Source organism: Arvicanthis niloticus, chromosome 4 (assembly GCF_011762505.2).
Source record: "Arvicanthis niloticus isolate mArvNil1 chromosome 4, mArvNil1.pat.X, whole genome shotgun sequence".
In the NCBI taxonomy this organism is placed as follows: domain Eukaryota; kingdom Metazoa; phylum Chordata; class Mammalia; order Rodentia; family Muridae; genus Arvicanthis; species Arvicanthis niloticus.
Window position 1 is genome coordinate 77307175 of NC_047661.1, and position 22224 is coordinate 77329398.

Below are 22224 nucleotides of genomic sequence, written 5' to 3' on the forward strand. Positions count from 1 at the left end.
TCTGAAAATATATAGCTTAACAGTTGCTTTATACTCCATCCGTCTAAAAGCTCGCTCTCAGTCAACTTTCGAGCCCTTTTTAGCTTCAGTGCAACTCCTCTTCCAGAGACACCACTTAGTGAAAGAATAAAAATTCACAAACGTGGGCGGGACTTGGTCGGAGGAATGACTGCGGAACTAAATTTCCGGTGGTTGTGGTTCTCGATGGGAAGCCAATTGGAAGGACCGGTAGTGGAAAGCTCTGAAGCCGTTTCCGGCCACCTCAGCGGGAAGCGGAGACGCCAGCAGCTAGCTGTTGGGGAGCTCAGCCGGAGGTATAACTGGCCACCGCGGGAGAAGAAGGAGCAGTGACTGAGGCGGTCGGGCCTCCGTAGCCAGGGAAGATGGTGCTGCTGACCATGATCGCCCGCGTGGCGGATGGGCTTCCCCTGGCCGCCTCGATGCAGGAGGACGAGCAGGTAAGCTGCTACCGGAGCCCCGAGCTCGCCCTGCTCCAAGCTATGGATCCCTTCCTTGGAAGTGAGACCTCACAGACTCTCCTTCCCCTTCCCCTCGAGAGCTCTTACGGTTTGCTAGTGGAGAGACTGCCTGTGAGGAGAAATCTTTGTCGGAGCAGTTAGAGTTTGGTGTTAACTGTTCCTCTTTACACAGAAGCTATGGAGAAAGCTTATCTTTGTTTAATTTGATCACCCAGTTTGTGATGACTTTTTAGGGACCTTCTTAAAATTTAGGACTTTTATTTTAGGCTGCTATTAAAGCTGCTGACTAACACATCGGGGGAAATCAACCCCTCGTTTCTTCACTTCGTTTTCCTGTAGCACTTGATCCTTGACCTAGCTTGATGACATATTTTGATAGTGGATGAGGTAATATTGCCACTTATATAGTTGTCAAGGTTCAGTAAAGTGCTTTCACGGTTATGCTCGATTTCCACCTGCTCTAATAAAGTGTATTATTCAAATGAACCCAAGAATGTGATTTGAACAAAGGAGATGGGGGATTGGGGAGGGAGTCATAGAGAACACTTACGTTGAAAAAGATTTTTTCCATGGGGGTAGCAGTGAGGTAGGGGTGGGCAAAATCTGGTCAGTTGCATTGAATTCTAATGGAGGAGAGGGACTAAAGTGGATTTGAAATGCCATTTAATATTAGTGGGCTCCTACTCTCTCCTTTGAAAATTTTCTGAAAAATTCGTGAATTTTTTCTTAATTTTAAACTTGGTATTTATTTGATATTGGTCTGCCAAAATGGGTTTGTTTCATTGATGTGAAATTCTCCACAGAAGTGGTTTTTTTTCTGATTGTGATTCTATCATTTCTCTCTAGAAATTTTGATTTTAAATAATAAGCCTTTCTGAACCTTTAATGTCTGCAGAAGCATTGGTCTTAGACTCATTTTTACCATCATAATAGTAGACAAAACATTATAGATTGCCTCATACACAACAGCACTGTCCTGAGTCTGCTAAGGGCAGTATTTCTTTGGTCCTCCTCATACCACCCATGCTGGAGTGTGTGCTCTTATTGCCCTTCACGGAGGCTGTTAGGCTTACAGAGAATAGGCCACTTGCTTAAAGTCACACAGCTAGCAAGTAGGGTAATGGAATGTGTATTGGGTTTTTTGGTGGTGGTGTTGCTGGTGCTGGTGGTTTGCTTTGGGGGATTGGTCTGTTTTTATCAGGGACTGTTCCCATTTAGAGCTGGAGGATACTTTTTTTGGAGAGGCTGTCCTGCGCTTTGTAAGGTGTCTATCCTTGGCCTCTACTCCCAGATGGCAGTAGCACAATTCCTGTTCTACTACTTACAGACATTTCCAAAAGTTCCTTTAGGGACAAAATCAGTCCTGATCAAGAATTGCTGGTTACAGTAATCAGTATTTTATTAAGCTATTGTTTTTTAAATCAGTATCAGTTTGGCTCTAGACCAAAACCTTAGTTCCTAACTGTTATTCTGTACTGTCTTGTCTAAGACTTTTCAACCATGTATTTACTTCAGTAATCAGTATTTTATTAAGCTATTGTTTTTTTAAATCAGTATCCGTTTGACTCTAGAGCAGAACCTTAGATCCTAACCTTTATTCTGTATTGTCTTATTTAAGACTTTTCAATCACGTATTCACTTCTTACTAATGTAGAAATAACTTTAAAAAAAAATTGGGACAAGTTCTTGATAGCTAGAGCTTGCCTTGAACTGATCCCTCTGCCTTAGCCTTTTGAATTCTAGAGCTATAGGTGTACATCACCACACCAAACTCAGAAATAGCTTTTCAGACATAGAGTATCTTGACCAAATAGTCTTATATTAAGTACTCTAATTGTCTAAGCCAAAGTAATTCATATACTTTTAATTGTTTGTACTGATACAACTTGTGTTATTTTTAGATATGTACTAGATGCCAGTCACTGTATAAGCTCTTAACTGTCTTATTATGAAGATGACTGGTATTCAGTAATACCAGTAAGGAGACAGTAAGGAGAGTAATATGCACATATAATATAGACTGTTTTATACAGTGTTGACTGCTTACCTAGTAATTTAGGCTTTGGTCAGGTAGGGAAACAACCTTTTCTTCACAACGCAGACTCACTTGACTGATAATTCTGTCCCTCTTTCTTTTCTTTTTATTTGTTTTTTTTTTTTCTTTTCTCTATAATGACTTTTTCCCTTTGCAGTTTCTTTTATCTACCTTTGTATTGTGTCTCAAAAGTATTGTATTTGCTTTAATTTTGCACTGGGAGGTCAGTTCATATTTGGAAAAGGTGGTGGAGCTACCAGGTAGGTGATAGGGAGCTCCAGAAAAACAAGTGACCTGTTGTGCAGTTGAGCTGCCTCACACACCTTAGCTTCTCAGGACGGTTACTGTAATTGCCTATAGAGGAAAGTGGCTGGTTCTTGGTCCAACTGGCCCTTGACTGACTGAGTTCATCAAGGATTTATCAATGATCAGGCCTAGCTAAACATTCTTGGAAAATGCTAGTGATCTTTGACAATACTGATGTAGGAAGTGGGAGATAGTGGAAAGGGGACGCTGATGCACCTTCATGAGGTCATCATCCATGATGTCCATGATGGGGTGGAACTTGGCTGTTGTGCTCCTGTAATTAACCTCTTACTTGTGCCTGTTAAGTAAACCTGGTATACTCATTGGTTTGTAAAACAAAACCAAAACTGAAACATTCTTAGAAACGTTAAAAGGTGATATTTGGTAGCACTAGTTGTCCACTAGGCCTAAGAGAGATGGGAAAAGTCCTGAGGTTCTGAGGAAATCACTGCCTTGTACCTTTTGTAATACAGAGACGATCTTCATAGCAGTGGATAATCCTGTTTACCTCATGGCAAATCCAGCTGTTCTCACTCTCTTCGCTATTGAATCACTAACACCTCTTATAGAGTGGACTGAGATGTGCTGTTACATGAAGTAGAAGGCACAAGCAGGGCATCTAGGTATTTTTAGCTGGGCTAACTGACTGTGAGCCCTTTGTGACTTTGACATCGAAAGCAAGCTATGTCTGTCTGTAAAGCACTGGTTAGGTTGTTTTTGTGGGATCTTCATCAGTTCCCACACAGCTCTTTGAGCATTTCTTGTGAATAACGTGATTGACAAGACTTTGTTTAGAAGGTGGATCTACTGTTGAAACAATTTTAATATTGGAAATGGAGTGTTGTAGTGCTTGAAGAGGGACTATATGTGGTCAGATTATTTAAGTCAAACCCTGCTCTTCCCTTTCTAGCCCCATTGGGTCCTTGGCCAAATTCGGTTTCTAAAATATAATATTGACAGAATAATTCTAATCACCTCCTAGAGTAAATATGATGATTGTGAGTTTAATTATGTAAAGTGTTCAGAATAGTCCCTGACAGAAAAAGAGCATTAACTTTATTTTTGAAGTGTTTTTCTAAACTCTAGCCTGTCTTTAAGCTTATAAACTAGAATTGCACCTAGTACTCTTTATACAAAGATGCAGTGAACAGGGATGGATGAGTAATTTTATACTGTAGAATTAATCCATGCTACTTAGAAAGTTTGGAGACTTATATAACCAAAAGTTCAAGATGCTAATGATGCTTATTTCCTATAAATCTTTACTAGAATATTCTCATATTTTCCTCTTCTCCTTCCCCTCCCCCATGTATGTGTAAAATTAATATGTTACACTGCAAGACTGACTTCATTTTTCCACTTAACAATTGTACATGTTGAATATTGTCTCACACCATTAAATATTTTAATGGCTGCCTAATAGTCTATTATGAGAATATGCCAGAAAAATCATTATTTAGCCAAGACAATTTTGTTCTTAGGTGTGATAATGCCAGCTGAACCAGACTAGTGTTGGCTGTCATACTATAATCTCTATGTAGATTTGTCTCAGTGTATGACACTACCTTTGTTCCTTAGCGCATTCTGAAATTGTAGCCTGCTTCCAACCATAATATCTTAATAATTGGTATGACTTTTAGTTTTGTTCTCACAGGTTGTAGTAATATTTATATTATGTCTTATGAAGTTGGAAGGCTTGTGCTAATCTTTATTTGATTGGCAAGGTTGTGGTTTTGTTTTTGTTTGTTTGTGGATTGGGGGTTTTCCCCCCATCGTTTTCTTCAGCTTTACTTTTGAGGTAAGGTATTCATCTGCTTTTAGCAATTGAAAACAATTGCTATTTTATTGGTTTAGGAATGACGATTGCTCATTAAGTATTTTTTAGGACCCCTAGGTGACTCCAGTGTGGTGCCAGTGTTGAAATTCTTCTTCGTTGATCTTCGTTATCACCTTAGGACACTTCTAGCGTTAGCTGGGTGCATGTGCTGTTGTGGGCTCAGATCTCTTCATGCCACATGATGGCATGGTTAAGCAAACAGATTGATAAATACTATTCACATGTCAAAATAGGATATTGTGTATTACTTCTTAGTGCCTGAAAGCACGTGACAATATTTATAAACATGTACTTACCACAGGCATGGATGCATGCATGGATACATACTGCTTAATACGATAATGCCAATATAATGTTGTTATATGGTAGTAGTTATTATAAGGTTCTGTTTAACGTGAGAATTGATATAATATCCACATGCTTCCGTACATATATTGACACAGAAGCATTTTCTCAGATGAATAGTGTTATAACAGATCATTGCCCTAACAGCAGTGCTAACATGATGAATGACCCACAGTTATGCATTGAGTGGACCCTGCCTGACTCTCTTGGCTTACATTATGCTTATTTATTACTTCATTTATTTTTGAATTTCAGGTCATTTTTCTGCATCTGTACCTTTGCTGTCCTGCCATGTTTTAACTGCCTCCTCCTTTGTGCTGTCAACTCTGTAGTATCTTGTCTAGAAGCTTAATATTTCATTAGTGTGCTGCCGCAAAGTTAGACCTCAGACCAAGACTCTGGGAAAACTAATATAAGCACTTTTATTTTGTTATATCTGCCAGAGGCAGGCTAGTCTATCTTTCAAAATAAATAATTCTAAAAATGGAATAATTAGGGCTTTTTGTTACATGGCGGAGTGCATAAACTAGGTGGCTTATAAGCGACAAAAGACACTGAGAATTCCAAGATGACAAGGTTAGCAGATTCGATGTCTACTTCTCATTCATAGATAGCAACTCTGTGTGAGTCTTCATGTGGTACAGGGGCCTATCTAGCTTTCTAAGATTTCATACAGGGACGTCAACCATTAGCACTCCATCATCATGACTGAGCATCTCCCAAAGGCTCCACTTCCTTGCATCAGCTTGGTGGTGAAATATCATCAGCTTACAGATCTGGGCAGTAGAGATTTTCAGGCCATAGCTAACAGGATGTCCTCCTTTCCTCCTTCTTCTCATTCTTCATATACTTTTCTCCTTTGAATCTAGTAGGTTAGTAAAGTATGACGTTTATCCTTTGAAAATGATGTGACTACAGAATACCTCCTCCTTTTCTTTTTAATAAATTGTTCGGGGAGATACATACTAACCATTTGAGTGTTGTCCTTTTTGTATGTATCTCTTGATTCCGGCTTGCTACCTACACTGGATCAAGAACCAGATAGATTGATGTAATAAAGGATACTTGCCCCTTTTGCCTAGCTGCAGTGGCAGTGTTCATGGAGTTTTCAAGCACAGGCATGCACATAGAGTTTTACTTAAATGCTCTTCCACTTTTGTGGAAGATTCTGTTGATACTCCAGCATTTAAACAGAATGATGAGATTCATCAGTCTTTGGTTCTCAGAACTTTGTCCTGAGTGTGCACAGGACGGACAGTTTCCTGCCAATAACTGTGAGGGAAATGGGTGAGGAGGGGTTGTTGACCTAATAGTAAAAATAAAAAGCACACCGAGTGCCTTGCATGTTGTTGACAGGCACACTTTTCCTTAGCAATTACATGGTGGGATCTAGGAGTTAGGTTTTCGCATTTGTTCTACAAGTAAGACATTTTATTTTTCTTTATTGAAATTAATCTTAATAAGTGCTAAATGAAGGACTTTGTTTCTTGTGATATCGTGATGCTTCTAACTGATACAGCTTTGTATGTATGTATTAAATTCTTCAATGAAGTTATCTTCTTTCAGTCAGGCCGGGACCTTCAACAGTATCAGAGTCAGGCTAAGCAACTCTTTCGAAAGTTGAATGAACAGTCCCCTACCAGATGTACCTTGGAAGCAGGAGCCATGACTTTTCAGTGAGTATAGCTCTGAATTTTTTGTGTTCGTTCAAGTATGAAATACAGCTATGTAACATCTTGTAAGGATATCACAGTAGGGGCTGGAAAGATGGCTCAGAGGTTAAGATCACTTACTCTTCTTGTAGCAGACCCCAGGTTCAGTTCCCGGCACCTATGTAATCACCTTTATTTCTAGCTGTAGGGCATCTGATGCCCTCTTGTAGCCTTCAAGGTTTCCTCAACTCACATATATATCCTCCCAAACACACATACTCTATTTTTAAATGTGTATTTAAAAATAGATGAACATACCCATATTTTTAAAATCCTTTAAAAAATAACAGTATGGTGTTGTTTCCTTATGCGATACTTTGTGTGTGTGCACGCAAGCATGTGTTTGCATGTGTGCACGTGCCACCAGTGCCAGAAGACAACCTCGGGTGTCATCTCTAGGCTCCATCTACCTTTCTCTTTTTTCTTTTCAAAGCCATCTCTATCTCACTGGCCTGGAACTCAAAAGTAGGCTAAGCTAGCTGGCCAGTGAGCCCCAGGGATCCCTGCCTGTCTCCTTCTCCAGTGCTGGGATTATAAATGTGTGTCATTACACTTGGAACTTTTATGCTCTATTTCTAGAAAGGCAAAATCTTAATTTTTTTAAGTTAACATGCTTACAGTGATTTAAGTTGTTAACCTGTGCCCATTCTACACCTGTTATGCAGTAAAAGATAACTTCGTGCTTTAGGAACATCTTGGAGGCAGACATAAATGGGCTATTACTCCTGCTCAAAGGCTTACTAACAGGGAGACAGACCAATTCCCACAACATCTCCAAGCTGTTGTTTTCTTTTCAAAGGATTTCTCAACAAGGACTTTAAGGGGATACATACTTATTTAGCATCTGGCTTTATATATTGGAGAGAGACAATAAGTATTTTATTACTATAAGAAAATTGTGATGGTTTGTATATGCTTGGCCCAGAGAGTGCCATTATTAGATGATGTGGCCCTGTTGGAGTAGGTGTGGCCTTGTTAGAGTTGGTGTGTCACTGTGGGCGTGGGCTTTAAGACCCTCATCCTAGCTGCCTGGAAGCCAGTCTTCCACTAGCAGCCTTCAGATGAAGATGTAGAACTTTCAGCTTCTCCTGCACCATGCCTGCCTGGATGTTGCCATGCTTCTGCCTTGATACTGGACTGAAAGCCTGTAAGCCAGCCCCAATTAAATGTTGTCCTTTATAAGACTCGCCTTGGTCCTGGTGTCTGTTCACAGCAGTAAAACCCTAACTAGGACAAGAATTTTAAAGCATCTAAGTCAGTGGCTGTAGAAGTGGTTGGTTTCTGTTTGGTTTTCATTACTGGAGATTGAACCCAGTGCCCTCATGCATGCTCAGCAAGTACCCTAGCATTGAGTGATATCCCTAGCCACTCCGTAGTTATGGACTATACACAGAGCTAAGAGCGGGATGTAAGGCATAGTGTTATTTGTGTCAGTGCTGTACCAGAGTACTTTCAGACACAAGGGCGAAAAGGTTTGTTTTTGTGTCATAGAATGTTTAGTCCATTACAGCAGGAGAGTCATAGTGAAAAGGACTTTAGGTAGCTGGTCCTGTTGTATCTGTAGTTGAGAAGGGGAGAGGAACACTGCTGCTCAACTCACCTCATCAGTCCTGGTTGTCAGTCCATGGAACACTGACATTTAGGGTGGTTTTCTATGTCAGTTAACTCAGTGCAGAAACTCTCTCAAGGATGTGCCCAGGAATTCTCCTTGGCAGTTCTAGGTTCTGCCAAGTTGACAGTCAGTATTAACCATCACAGGAACTTTATTGGACTTTTAATTATCTACAGATAATTGTTGTTAAATAATAGCATGCCAAGTTGAATCTTTAAAAAACAGAAAAGGTTGAAAAGGAAAGATATTATAGAGGGACCACAGCAAAGGAAGGCAGGAAAACTAAGTCAGCTTCGCTGTGACAGCAGCACGGTGATGCGGTCTGTTGGGACAAAGAAGTACTGCCTGGGTAACTGAAAGCCAAGCAACCTATAAGACTGTCAAACAAAAGCACTTCAGCTTATCAACAACAATATCCTTTAAAAAGAAAATGGTAGACACATTTTATAAGGGAGTTACATATTATCTAAGGCATTTTTTTAGGCACTTTAATTTAAGCACCAAAAAAGAAATATAGCCATTTGGCCATAGGAGGTAGTGTGCACCTGTAGTCTAAGCTATTCTGGAGGCTCAGGCAGGGGAGCCACTTGAGCCCATGAGACCAGCTTAGAGAACTTAGCCAAAAGAATGCATATATATGTTTAATTTTACGATACAGTTATCTTTCTTGCCCACAGGTTCTGCCTTTGTGGAAGCCATGTCTGTAACCAAGAACCATGCATTGAGAATATTTAAAAAAATAAAAAAAGTATCTGCATGAAACGTGGGGTTTGTGGGACTTTTTAAAATCATTATTGCCTAAACAATTCAACAACTATTTACAAGGCATTTATATTCTATTAGGTGTTTAAGATGATTTGAAGTCTACAAAAAGATACACATGGGTTTTATGCAAATATTATTCCACCTTATATAAGGGACTTAGACATTTTTCAATTTAGGTATCTTAGAAGTGACCCACTGCAGATACAGTGGGAAGACTGTATCTCCACAGTGGATAGAGAATGAAAGACCTGGGAAGAAAGTTCCTTCTGATTCCTGTAGGACTTGTATGGTCTTTGGTTTTTCCTACTGAAGAGCTGGTAAAGTTTATTCTTTGCCAGACCTTGTGTTGTCTTCATGAATGCCCATCCTTTCTAATGAGCCAGTATTCTTCCCAACAGAGGCACACATTCAGACAAGCACAGTGCTTTAGAGCAGGGCTTGTTAAACTTTTCCACTTACTATACTTTCCTGTCCACAGAATTCTTATATGACCCTGGGTATGTAGGTACATAAAATGGGTGAGCAAACTTAACATTTACTAAACATTTATTTAAAAATCATTTTTAAATAATTCTTTGGTATACAAATAAATTTTCTGTTTAGTTAAAACATAAGCAAATTTGCATGCTCATGAGATGAATGTGTTTTACTTTTACATAAAGGGTTAAGTCTGGACTGAGTATTTGATTCTATGGGGTATAGAACATCTTCAGTATTTTTCAGAGTTTATCTTCATTTGATTTTGTAATCTTCATTGGTGAGGATACTGCTTTGCATAATTCTATAGTGCAAAATGGCAAAAGTGTGGCTAAGGCCATTTCAGAAGCTGGTGGAAATTCTGTTCAGATCTCAAGGCAAAATTCACTTAATGAAATTTACAATACAAATTTAATGCAACTCAAGACAGCAACTCAGACAGTAAATTTTAAAATCAAACATGCTAATAATAAAATGTATACTTCTTTGATAGCTATGTAGTGGAGAATGATGGCAGGAAAAGGTCTTTGTTTTCTGTCATCAAATCATCATTCTTTCTTTAAGAGCAGAAAACTTGATATGTACCACATGGGAACATTTCAGTCATGATGCAGAGTGTGCTCAGGTCTGAGCACAGGTGTTTGGGGCTTTTGTCGGCACGTGGCTTGACATCCTGCGCAGGGCAGAGTGTGCGTTCAGAAAGCAAGCTGTAGTGAAGCACACTGGCATCATTGGAAAGCCCTGCTGGAAACACCTTGGACTCATAGTTTTGCTCATTCAGAAACAACCAACTGTTGCCAGATTTTCTGCAGTTCCCACATTCAACTGCACAGTGCTGTAGGGGGTCACAATCCTCAGCTTAAAGAAACATAAATGAGGTACTTTGAGAAAACAATAAATCCCTATTTGGGTGTTTGAAGAAAAGGACTAGAAAAAAGGGAATATAAAAGTTTCATAGGAAAAAAAAAAAAAAAACAGTTACAGAAGCTTGAACATAGAGAACAAATGGGATTTCTCCGGATGTGCACCCCAGTGAGAAAGAATAGCATAAACAGGTGGGGCCTAGTTTGTTAGAGGAACCGTGCCATTTGGCTATATGTTAAAGTGTGACTTAACATTTCATCTGAAAGGCTATAAATACTATGCCAGAGTATGATTTTACTTTGCTGATATTGTGTGCCCCTGAAGCTTTAAGTAGGGCAGTAAGTCCTGTTTACTTCTCTGGGAATGAGACCAGCATTATAAATGACAGTGCGAATTAACGTCAAGGAAATCCATTAATCCAGTGCCCAAGCAAGTGATTGGACAGCAGTGTTATTAAATGTTACTCTGTGCCTGGGAGAGTACACAAGGCTTTAGATTTTCCTTTGTGGGGCTCTAGGATGTCTCAGGAATCAGAAACAGAAGGCAGGAATGTGAGATCATATCAGACTGTCTGCTTTTAAACCACCTAAACCAAAGAACTTCTGTTTTATTCACTGTATGTAGCCCTATTGGTGTATATCTTGTTGGAAGAACAAGTACTGTGGCTAGCTGAGCAATGGTGGTACACACCTTTAACCCAGCACTCAGGAGGTAGAGGCAGGCTCTGTGAGTTTGAGGCCAGGCTGGACTACAGAGTGAGTCCAGGATGGCTAGGACTACACAGAGAAACCCTGTCTTGAAAAACAGCAGAAGAGTACTGTGGCTAAAAGGTATGAGAGGCTCTTAGTAAATTTTCTTTTCTCGAAGAATATCCCAGTCACAAAGCCCTTTCCCAGAATGCCAGAGAGCTCATTGTCACAAAAAGGAGTTCCACAAAAATTCCCTTAGTGAATGATTTCCAGTTGGTTACGGTTCTTCTAGCCAGAAATGGGCAGCATGACTATTTTTGAGGTGGCTTTTTCTGTGCCAGTAAACATTTTCATTTAACTTCTAATTTCTTTTGCATAAATTTTTAGTTTTTTTGTTTTGTTTTGTTTTGTTTTTATGTTATGGCTGGAAGGACTTTAATATCTGTTCATTAATATGTTTGTCATACAGGGCCAAGGGTAGGATGGTGTCTTCATACCTGTAGCTTTCAAAAATGACCTGTTAGGTATTAATGTATATTAATTGAAAATGTGTAATGAATAAATGCCTACAGTCTTGGATATTTTTTCTATTTACTTTTATGTTGATGAGTGTTTTGCCTCTCTCTCTCTCTCTCTCTCTCTCTCTCTCTCTCTCTCCCTGTGTGTGTGTGTGTGTGTGTGTGTGTGTGTGTGTGTGTGTGTACTGTGTGCACTGTATGCATGCTTGGCCCCCACAGAGGTCAGAAAAGGGGTTCAAATCCTCTGGAACTCAAGTTACAGATGGTGTGGCCTGGGTGCTGGGGATGAACTCAGGTCCTCTGCAAGAACAAGAAGAGTTCTTAAGTGACCATCCTTGCCAGCTCAGGTCTTTTGGTATATGTTTAATAGTGGGGTGATGGTTGCTTTCTTAGTTCTAACAATTTGTGATCTGAAATGAACATTTTGACTTAGATGGAATATTTCCCAAGCTGATTTAGGACTGAAAGTGAGCTTCAACCTCAAGCTCTATTACTTCATAAATAACCTTGTCTTGCTTTTTCCCCCAGCTACATTATTGAGCAGGGGGTGTGTTATTTGGTTTTGTGTGAAGCCGCCTTCCCTAAGAAATTGGCCTTTGCCTACCTAGAAGACTTGCACTCAGAATTTGATGAACAGCATGGGAAGAAGGTGCCCACTGTGTCCAGGCCCTATTCCTTCATCGAGTTTGGTAAGATTAGACCCTGCATTTCTCTATTCAGGGAGTAGCACTTTGGAGAAACTTTGATACACTCCTTATAATTATTGCTTAATAATGTTTCCCTGTGGAATGTGCCTGGGAAGGTTTGATTCGTTCCTCTCTCCAAATTTACCTTTTCTTTTCTTTTTGAATGGAGAAGGCTTCCTTCTTACCGGTAAATTCATCCAGTCTGTCCTTTTTCCTGTAGAACATGTACCTTTTTGTCGTCTAGTTTGATTCCTTATTAGGGTTATTTGTAACAAATGAACATTTGTTACATGAATTCCACATGAAGTCTACTTGATTATCTTATAACTGAATTCTATTTTCCAATCTAAAGACTCTCACACTAAGACTAATTTTATGGAAATCAGAATTTGGAAATCAGGAAAAATGATTGTTTACTTCAGTAGAATAAGAACGTCTAATTTAAAATGTATGGTATTTGAAAGCCCTCTTTACTACATTTAGAAGTAGCAAGCATGAGTATCTGTATATTTGCACAGGAGTCATGGGAAGGTTCAGTACCAGTAAGACTTGTAAAGATTGTGCTGTCAGTAGGTCAAAGGGAATGGCCTCTGTATGGTAAGCCTCAGGAGCGAGAACAGGTAGAGTCAGAATACACTGAGTGAAATCTTTAGTCAAAAGAGAAATGTTCTTATGCCTTAGAATTTCTAAAGTTTTAGGTTTGTTAGGTGCATTAACTTGCTTTATTGTAATAGTAAAAAAATGGCCATATACTAATTTATATGATATATAGGGTTTTTAATGTTTTTTTTCTGGATAATAAGTTTAGTAAATCCAAGTGACTAATAAGATATGTATATCAAGGTCATGTATATAAAGGAAATAGATGGCTCACCCAAATTAGCTTCAGGGGAATAAAGATGGGAAGGACTGTAAGTAATATCAGGCATGCTGACTTGGACCATAAACAGTAGTTGTTCCTACCCTCAGGCTGAAGATGGGAAGGAGGGCTCAGTTTCTGAACTGAAAAGGAGACTATTTAGGGGGCAGGCCAACCTGAGAGGGGCAGAAGCTTTAGTGGGGGTACTGCTAGCCCACAGTGAGTGCTCAGGAAAGTGGGAGTGGGTGTAAACACCCTGAGTGCACTGCCTACTCCCTCCTGCTGCTGCTGGACTTGCTTCATAGCCAGAGCCTGACTAGAAACAGGAGGGTCAGGAGCTCACTGATGTGCTCCACCCAGGTCAGCTTCCCAAGTGCAGGGGAACGAACTAGGCATTGTAAGCCAAGTCACAGGTGTCAGCACACGCAGCAGTAGATTGTTTTGGCAGAGGTTGAAATATTTCTGTAGTAGGTCATCCTACAGTTTTGAGAAATCGCACATGTAGGCTACAGATGAATGAGGCTGCAGCTCTGTATTGGTATTTTTGGAAGCTTTCTATCATGTTTGGTTTGAAGTTGAGGTATAGGATAAGTTTGGAAAGTAGTCTGCTGGTCAGTCACTAACTCTTAATAATGCCAGCATGATTTTAGGGGCTGGGTAGATCTAACTAAGTAATGAAGCCCAAAGTGTCCTCTGAATACAGGTTGAAATCTTTCTGTCTTCAGGAAAAGTTTACTATAGTGGGTCTGGTTATCTTTGAGGATTCTGATAGTAAATGCCTCAGACTCAGAGATGTTCAAGGGACAGTTCTCCTGAATGGTCATCTTTACATTTTACAAATGAAAAGGTCAGAGCCAACAGTAGACAGATGTAGGACTGAGTTCTGATTACCTTCAGTGGCTTGAGGAACAGGAGGAACGTTGGTAATGGTTACCTGTCCTCACTCTAGATACCTTCATTCAGAAAACCAAGAAACTCTACATTGATAGCCGTGCTCGGAGAAATCTAGGCTCCATCAACACTGAATTGCAAGACGTGCAGAGGATCATGGTGGCCAACATTGAAGAAGTCTTACAGCGGGGAGAAGCACTCTCAGGTATCTGAAAATCACATCAGAGATCAGCTTGTCAGTCTAGAAGGACTAAAGAATTCACTTACGAGAGATTAATTACTCAGCAAAGCTCCCGACATAATGGGGATTTGTGCCTTGCGTGTTTCGTCTTTGTGCACTAGAACAGTGTAAAGCACTCACCCAGAAACAGTTACTGTTTCTAAGAATTTGCAAAACTAAGCACATTGAATACAGAACATGTATATAAACTAAGTAAATTAAAAAGAAGACTGAGAGGCTGTTGCCAAGGACATGTTTCATGCTGTCTCTTTGGGAGGCATTACTGCTGCTAGGTCAGGGGTATAAAATGCCATTTTCATCAAGGCAGTCCTCTTTGAGAAACATTTAACTCTGAGACTATGAAGAAAGATCTAGTCTGCTCTCAGCTTCCTTCATTCAGTCAGTTGAGTGTCTGTTATATGGAACGTGTGGTGCTCTATTCATGGAAAACGAGACTGTACATACATGTCATTCGCCCTAGTTTGCAGGCACTGTGTCTCAGCCAGGTCTTTTTTTCCCTTTCTATTTTTTTTTTTAAAGATACTCCTCTGAATCACAATGTTGTGCTTTTTTTAAAAAATATTTATTATATATACAGCATTCTGCCTGCATGTATGCCTGCAAACATACCAGAAGATGGCACCAGATCTCATTATAGATGGTTATGAACCACCATGTGATTGCTGGGAAGTGAACTCAGAGCCTCTGGAAGAGCGACCAGTGCTCTTAACCACTGAGCCCCTCGCCATTCTTAACAGTGTATTGACTAGGTATTACCTGTCCTTTCAGGAATTGAAGACAACTTCCCTGGTTCTTGTAGCTCAGATCACACTGGTCTCCTACTTTGAACTCTTAAAATACTTCATTATACAATCTTTAGCATGTACTGTGTAGTATGTCTGTTTATTTGTATGTATGTATTTTTATGTGTACACATGAATATAAAAGCAAGGTCAGCTCTCAGTGCTGTTTCTCAGGTGCCATTCACCTTGGTGTTTTGAGGCTGTCTGTCCCTGGACTGTGGTTTTCAATGATTCTAGGCTGCCAGACCCATGGATCCACCTATTTGACTCCCAGTGTTGCAGTTATGAGCATATTCCTCCCTACCCCAGACTTTGTTATGTCAGTTCTGGGGACCTACTCAGGTCTTCGAGCTTGCCCCAACGAACACTCTACTGTCTGGGCTGTCTCCTCGGCCCTGTTTATTAATAGATCTATTTGCCAGATTTTTTTTAAATCTTTGTGTTTTATTATGTATGTGTGTGTAATTATGTGTGCACACTTGCTGTGGATATATATATATATCCATCTATCTATCTATCGATCTATCTATCTATCTATCTATATATATATATGGAAGTCAGGAGGCAGCCTCAAGAATTGATCTTAGTCGTCTGCATAATTGATACTCCATGGAATTTTATGTGTTTGTTTGTTTATTTAAATTCAGATAGTGTCTCACTATGTAGCTCTGATTGACCTGGAACTCATTGTATAGATTAGCCAGACCTTGAACTCACAGAAATCTACCTAATTTTACCTCCCTAGTTTTAGGACTAAAATCATGTGCCACCACACCACAAGATAGTGTCTCTTGTCTTTTCATATGTCAAGCTAGCTGGCCTGTGAGCTTCTGAACATTCTTACGTCTTCTCTCCTCATACTTCAGAGCTACAGCATCTGGCTTTAAGTGAGTTCTTAGGATCTGAACTAAGGTCTTCATGCCTGTGTGGCAAATGCTTTATCCACTGATCCTTCTCCCTAGCCTATATCAAATACCTGTAAAAAATATATTTGTTACTAATGTGTCTTATCAGTATACTTTATCCAAGTATATATTAGCATAAAGAGTTAAATATATTTTTGGCTTTGTTTTATGTTTTTGAGATGGCCTTTTAACATTTTTAATATTCATTTATTTTATGCTTATGAGTGTTTTGTCTGCATGTGTGCACATTCACAGAGATGAGAAGAGACCATCAGACCCCCTAGAACTGGAATTAGGAATAGTTGTAAGCCACCATGTGGGTGCTGGGAACTGAATCTATGTCCTTTATAAGAGCAGCACCTGCTTTTTAACCACTGAGCTAGCCAGGCCCTTGAGACAGAGTCTTACTGTGTATCTGTGACTTGTCTGGAACATTTGCTTCTGCCTCCTAAATGCTGGCATTCCAAGTCAGTATGAAAAATGAAGTAGAGATTTTTTTTTCAGTGCTAGTGATTGTATTATCTAAAATAATTTTGTTATAGATAGCTGGATAAAATTAGATCAAAAAATATATATGTAATGTTATTAGAACATTAGATATAGACATGTAAGCTCTTCACTTCTTTGTGCTTATATGTTTGTATTTGTATTCGTGTGTGTGTGTGTGTTTTGTTTGTTTGTGTGTGTGTGTGTGTGTGCGCGCGCGCGCACGCGCAGTTGTATGTCTGCTTGGGTGTATGGAGGCCAGAGATTGATGTCTTACCTCTTTTTCTGCTGCTCTCTACCTTATTTATATAAAGTCAGGTTCTCACTGAACTGGAGCTCCCTGATTCAGCCATGCTGGGCAGTGAGCTCCTGGGATCTGCCTGTCTCTGCGCCCTAGAGTGGGCGTACAAACTTACAGTGCTGTGCTAGGCTTTTATGTGAGAGATGTAGGTCTGAACTCAGGTCCTCAGATCTGAGTGGCAGTTTCTTGCAAACTAAGCTATCCCTCCAGCCCTAGGCTCTTTGAAGATAGATTTTTATGAGTGTTGAATGTCTCCCATACTTTTGTGTTTTTCATCATAATGATTACAGATAGATTCCAGGGAGGGGGGTGGCCTGTAGTAATGTATGTAGAAGGAGTAGAAAAATATGGGCAGGTAGGAAATGGCTTCTGAAAGAAGTTGTTTTAAGTAAGGGAAAACATACCTGAATAAAATATGTTTCAGGACAGTAAAAAGATTAGTGTCTTTAAACAGTGTTTTCTTCTTTTGTAACATTGATTTCAATCCACTTCTCTTTCTAAATGCTTGTTTTATAGCTCATCCACTTTGCATGTAATGGACAATCTTGTGCATTTCAGCAAGTTCTAATTACCTTTTGTTATTGCCTAATAAGTGATAGGTTGTATTTCTTTATTCAAAGCTGTTACCTCTACAGAACTGCGAGTTCCACAAAGACCAGGGTCATGAGTGCTTTGACTATTCTCTGGCACATCCCATGGTCCTGTTGTGTTGTAGAATCTGTCACATGACTCTAAGGAGAATCTTGTCTTTATATACCATGTGTTTCAGAAGGCTCCTATACAGAGAGATTCTCTTAAATATTATTTAATCCAGACTGGAAGTGCTGGTGCAGCCATACTCTGGCAGGAGGATTGCAAATCAGGGCTAACCTTAGCTACACAACAGTACCCCGGTCTTCAGCAAACAAATCATTGCTTAGTCTATATTGCCTCATGGGATACGTCAGTAAACACATTAGTTACAAACCCCTGTCCAGCTGGACACCATTATGTTAAACAAAATGAGCCAGACTCAGAAAGACAAATACTGAGTATTTGCCCTTATATATGTTAATAAAACTAGGAACGGGGCAGCGAGAATTTTAAAAGATGGGGAGAAGAGAGAGAAGTTAATGGAAATCCAGTGATGGCAAAACAGAAAGGGCACTAATGAAAGACAGGAAGATGAGGGCAAGGAGGGAGGAAGTTGAAATATAAATAGTGTAGTGATACATATATCTAAAGGGATAATGCAATTCATTACTTTGTATAATGTTCAAAATTAAAATTAAATGGGAGAAAAAGATACCTGAGCAGTTGAAATAGCTTCTGGTAGATGGCCCAGAGACAGCTTCAGCATCATTATGGGGATTTTTCTCCTCAAACACTTTCTTTTGTGATTCCTAGGACCAGTTGTTAATTTAGTAACTGTTGCACTTATGTTAAGTAATACCATATTTCTCAATCAAAACCGGTCTGTTAAGTAATTCAAAATATTCCAAAGCTGTTGCATGTAGCTTTTGCTGTCCTGCCTTAACTCTGGGAACAGCCACAATACCAGCCCCGCCCAGCTTTCCTTGAAGCTACGGATAAACAACACATAGTTGTTCAATTTCAACTTGCCCTTTTGGTACAATTGCTGGGCACTACTATCTCCTTCCTGTAAAAGTGTGCCCTTACCAATATTCTTATCTCTGTATCTCTCTACCTATCCTAAACTTTAGTTGCTCAGTTACATCTAGTCCCAGCTAAACATCCCTGACCACCCACCTGTAGGAGTGGCATATATGGCCACTCCATTTTGAGATCTCACATGGCTGGTCAACTTTTCTCCATTAGAAGCATGGTGAACTGTCCTTTCTTCTACTTGCCTCCAGGGACCTGGAAGTCCCGCCTATCCGTCCCTCCTATCCCTGCCGCTCAGCAATTGGCCCATGGCTTCTTTACTGACAGATCAAGAACCAATTGGGAAACAGGGCCGTAGCATCAGAATTATCCCTACACGAAGTTTTGTCTTTTTTTTTTTTTTTTTTTCTTTCCTTTGAGAGGGTTTCATTACACAGCAGTGGCTGGCCTTAGACTCCTGGTCCTCGAGTCTCTGCTGCCATGCTCCTGGGACTATAGGAGTGTGCCATGTCCACGGAAGAACAAACCAAGATTAGGAAACAGACTTTCAAAACTTGGAAACAGTGAAAAGTGGGAGTAGAATTCATTAGTGTCAGTTGGAATGTTTTTTTTTTTTTTTTTTTTTTTTCATAGTTAAGTTACATGTGAGACAGCAGCATCACAAACGTTGGGGGCAGTCTTCATGCAAATACTAAAGGCTTAACTTTCTAGGCATTTGTAGGGTTTTGGGTTTTTTCTTTTAGAAACCGTCACTCTATTTTAATTACAGTTTAACTTTCGAATGTGTATTGAAATGCTATATATAATAGCTTTGATTTTGTCAGAGTCTTTAGTCTGTGAAGAATCTTGGAATTAGCAATCACCATGGAAGTGTAGCTTAGTACTCTGTCTGATGAATTGAGCGTTTTTGGTTATCCCAGTCTTCTTACGTGTGATTTAGACCACTTAGCATGTGAATATGGTAATTAAGGATAGAGCGATGGTTCCTAAGTTAAGAGTGCTTGCTGCTCTTCCAAAGGATCCAAAGTTGTTTCCCAGAACCCACATCTGGTGCGCACAGTTGTCTGTGACTGTAACACACAAGATCCAAGGCCCTCTTCTCACTTCCAGGGCATCACGTGTACATGTGCATACACATATGTACATAAACAACAAAACACTTAATCAGGTAATGCTGGGCATTCAGCTCTGCATACCCATCATGCTCCAGGCCCTCAGAGTCACACCAAAGGGGGGGAGGGGCAAAATATCTACTGCTACTAACCAGATGTTTGTCCTATGCTGAAACCATCGCTCTAAAGCAGTCAGTGTGTCTACTCAAATTTTGAAAACACAATTATTATTTTATTGTTAAACATACTTTAAACTCCATGGTTTGTTTATTCTGCTAGTCATTTTTGTTATTTTTATGCCTTAATGTTTTGATGAGCTACTTCAGTAATGAATATTTTCCCTTTTCTCTTTTCAGCATTGGATTCAAAGGCTAACAATTTGTCCAGTCTATCTAAGAAATACCGCCAGGATGCAAAATACCTGAACATGCGTTCCACTTACGCCAAGCTTGCAGCAGTCGCTGTATTTTTCATCATGTTGATAGTGTATGTGCGGTTTTGGTGGCTGTGAGATGTGAACCTGGTCACTAGGAAAGGAGAACCTAGAACCCAGCAGGTGTGTGTTTTCAGGAAACTGGGCTCACAGGGCTGTGTATTAGAATCCAAGTGGAACTTCTGCCTCTAAAGACCTTGCAAGAAAAGACCTGTCCTGAAAATGAAAGATGGCGCCTCCTTTAAGGAAGCTTGACCCATGTGGAAGTCTCTCTGGGACAGAGGCTTTCTCTGGGTGCTAAGCCATATGTATTAGGGAACAGTAGTTGTCTGTTTTGTTTTTTTCCCTCCCAGTACATTCTTGAGACAGCAGAGCTGGGGTATTCTCTCTCTGATGGAGCAATCAGTGAGGTCTAAGGTAGCCAACCCATTCTAGCAGCGTCTGTCAAAGAAGGTGGCCCTTTGGGGAGTCCTAACTTTAATCAACATTCCTTTGTTGGTAACGTGATTGACTTTCAAGGAAGACTCAAAGTATGTGAAGGTTAATTGCTTTGATGCACAGATCCTGTGTGTTGGCCACTGTAGGAAGTTAACTTTTGCTGTTTTCCTTTTATATTTTGCTTATTGCACAGTTGCTTTGGAATTAAATCAATTATATTAATATGCCTTGAAATTATATAGTATTGCTTGACTAAAAGGATGAATTTTTCTGTCATTTACTCTTTGTTGTTTGTTTTTCTTTTAATTTTTTTGTTTTGTTGAGACAGGGTTTCTCTAGCCTCAGTTGTCCTGGAACTCATGTAGACCAGGCTGGCCTTGAAATTACAGAGACCCACCTTCTTCTTTGTTTACTTTTTAACTCTCTTGGGACATTATTATTTGGAACTGTTTGGTCTCTGTAGAATTGGTGTAGCGCAGGATAGTCAGAGGCTCTGCTTTCTGAGAAGAAAGGCCCAGCTTAGAGCTCCAGCTCTGCCTGCCCCTTGCTCCCACTTTGTCTAAACTTTTCCAATTCTCAGTTTTCTTTATGACATAATTTGCTTAAATTCTTAGTCTCCTGTCCCATAACTATTTTATCAGGATATTCACAAATTGCAAATGTGATGTACTCAGCCGTGTAGTTAGTTAAATTTATTATTTTTGTAGATCAGCTGCTCAAACACAAATACTCACATACCTTACGGAGAACATCTCTGAGAGTCAGCCCTTACTACTGTTTCAGCTTATGTAAATTCTGCGAGAATGTTTTAGAGACAGATGACTCAAGGACAGTGTGACTTCTGTAACCAATGAAAGTATATCAGACTTCTTTCCCCTTTTTGCTCAGGGATAATGGGGATTTCACCTTTCACCTTCTGAGGTAGAATTTTATAAATGGGAAGAATAGGCCTTTTGAGTATTATCACAAGGGGCTACAATATAACCTCCAAGTCCTGCACACACTGCAAACATTTCTTTAAATTGTACTGGAAAATGAGCCAACTTCTTATTGACATCTTTGGAAAGACCTTTGGTAAGCAGTTTTATAACCCCAGGGAGCATCACTGCTGCCCTATTCCTGGTGGAGGACAACAGTCTCACTTCCTTATGAGAAGCCTGGTAAGGATGCTTATTGTATTCCTAATAAGTACAGAACTAGAATAAATATTCTTCTATTATGATCGTAAATCAGCCAATTAGAGTTTTGTGCATGAAATACAAAATGACTTTTTATAGAGAATAAGTGCTTTTAAGTCTTTAAAAGGCTTAGCCCATAAATAATGATATTGGTAATAAAAATCTTTGGAAGACTGAAAACCCTAAGTAGTTGCACCATAGCGCTTGGTGCTGCTTCTCTAAAATGGAGGGTGGCAGCCCACTGTTGGGAGTTGCATGCTGCAACTTAATGGTCAGGATGAAATAAATACTTGTAGAATGTTACCTTCAGTGTGAAATTCTGTCGTTGAGTTAACCTTCGTACACATATGCTCTTCTTGCTGCATTCTACCTCATCTCAGTGGGCAATGAACTCGGGGAGGGGTAATTGGTGAACAGAGGAACAAGAACGTGGTAAAAGCCAGGGCAATGGACAAAGGGGAGACAGGATGCTACCTCTGGTGTGGGTTCTAAGTAGCTGGTAGCAGGAAAATCCGAGCAGGCAAAACAGGTCAGCAAGCAAGCACGATCCTAAGTAGGAAGTATAGCAATGGTGCTGACTTGTTTCTAGAGAAGTAGAACTCGCGTTCTAGACAGAGATGGTGGTGTACGAGTAGTAAGAGTGTAGGCACATTTGGTTTATCTTAGCT

General features: G+C 39.9%; 1 protein-coding gene across 1 annotated transcript; it reads left to right on the top strand.

Moving 5' to 3' along the window:
* Positions 1-238: 238 nt before the first annotated feature.
* Sec22b (SEC22 homolog B, vesicle trafficking protein) lies at positions 239-21859 on the top strand. The gene is made up of 5 exons (XM_034500553.2): positions 239-458; positions 6569-6678; positions 12168-12328; positions 14134-14280; positions 19864-21859. The coding sequence occupies exons 1-5, from the start codon at positions 384-386 to the stop codon at positions 20016-20018; spliced, it is 648 nt and encodes a 215-aa protein (XP_034356444.1). The 5' UTR covers positions 239-383; the 3' UTR covers positions 20019-21859.
* The last annotated feature ends 365 nt before the right edge of the window (positions 21860-22224 follow it).

Excerpts from the sequence above, each read along its gene's own strand:
- Sec22b (XM_034500553.2), top strand. The coding sequence starts at position 384 with ATGGTGCTGCTGACCATGATCGCCCGCGTGGCGGATGGGCTTCCCCTG. Across the intron at positions 6,679-12,167 it reads GCAGGAGCCATGACTTTTCA|CTACATTATTGAGCAGGGGG; the intron begins GTGAGTATAGCT and ends TTTTTCCCCCAG. Across the intron at positions 12,329-14,133 it reads CTATTCCTTCATCGAGTTTG|ATACCTTCATTCAGAAAACC; the intron begins GTAAGATTAGAC and ends TCCTCACTCTAG.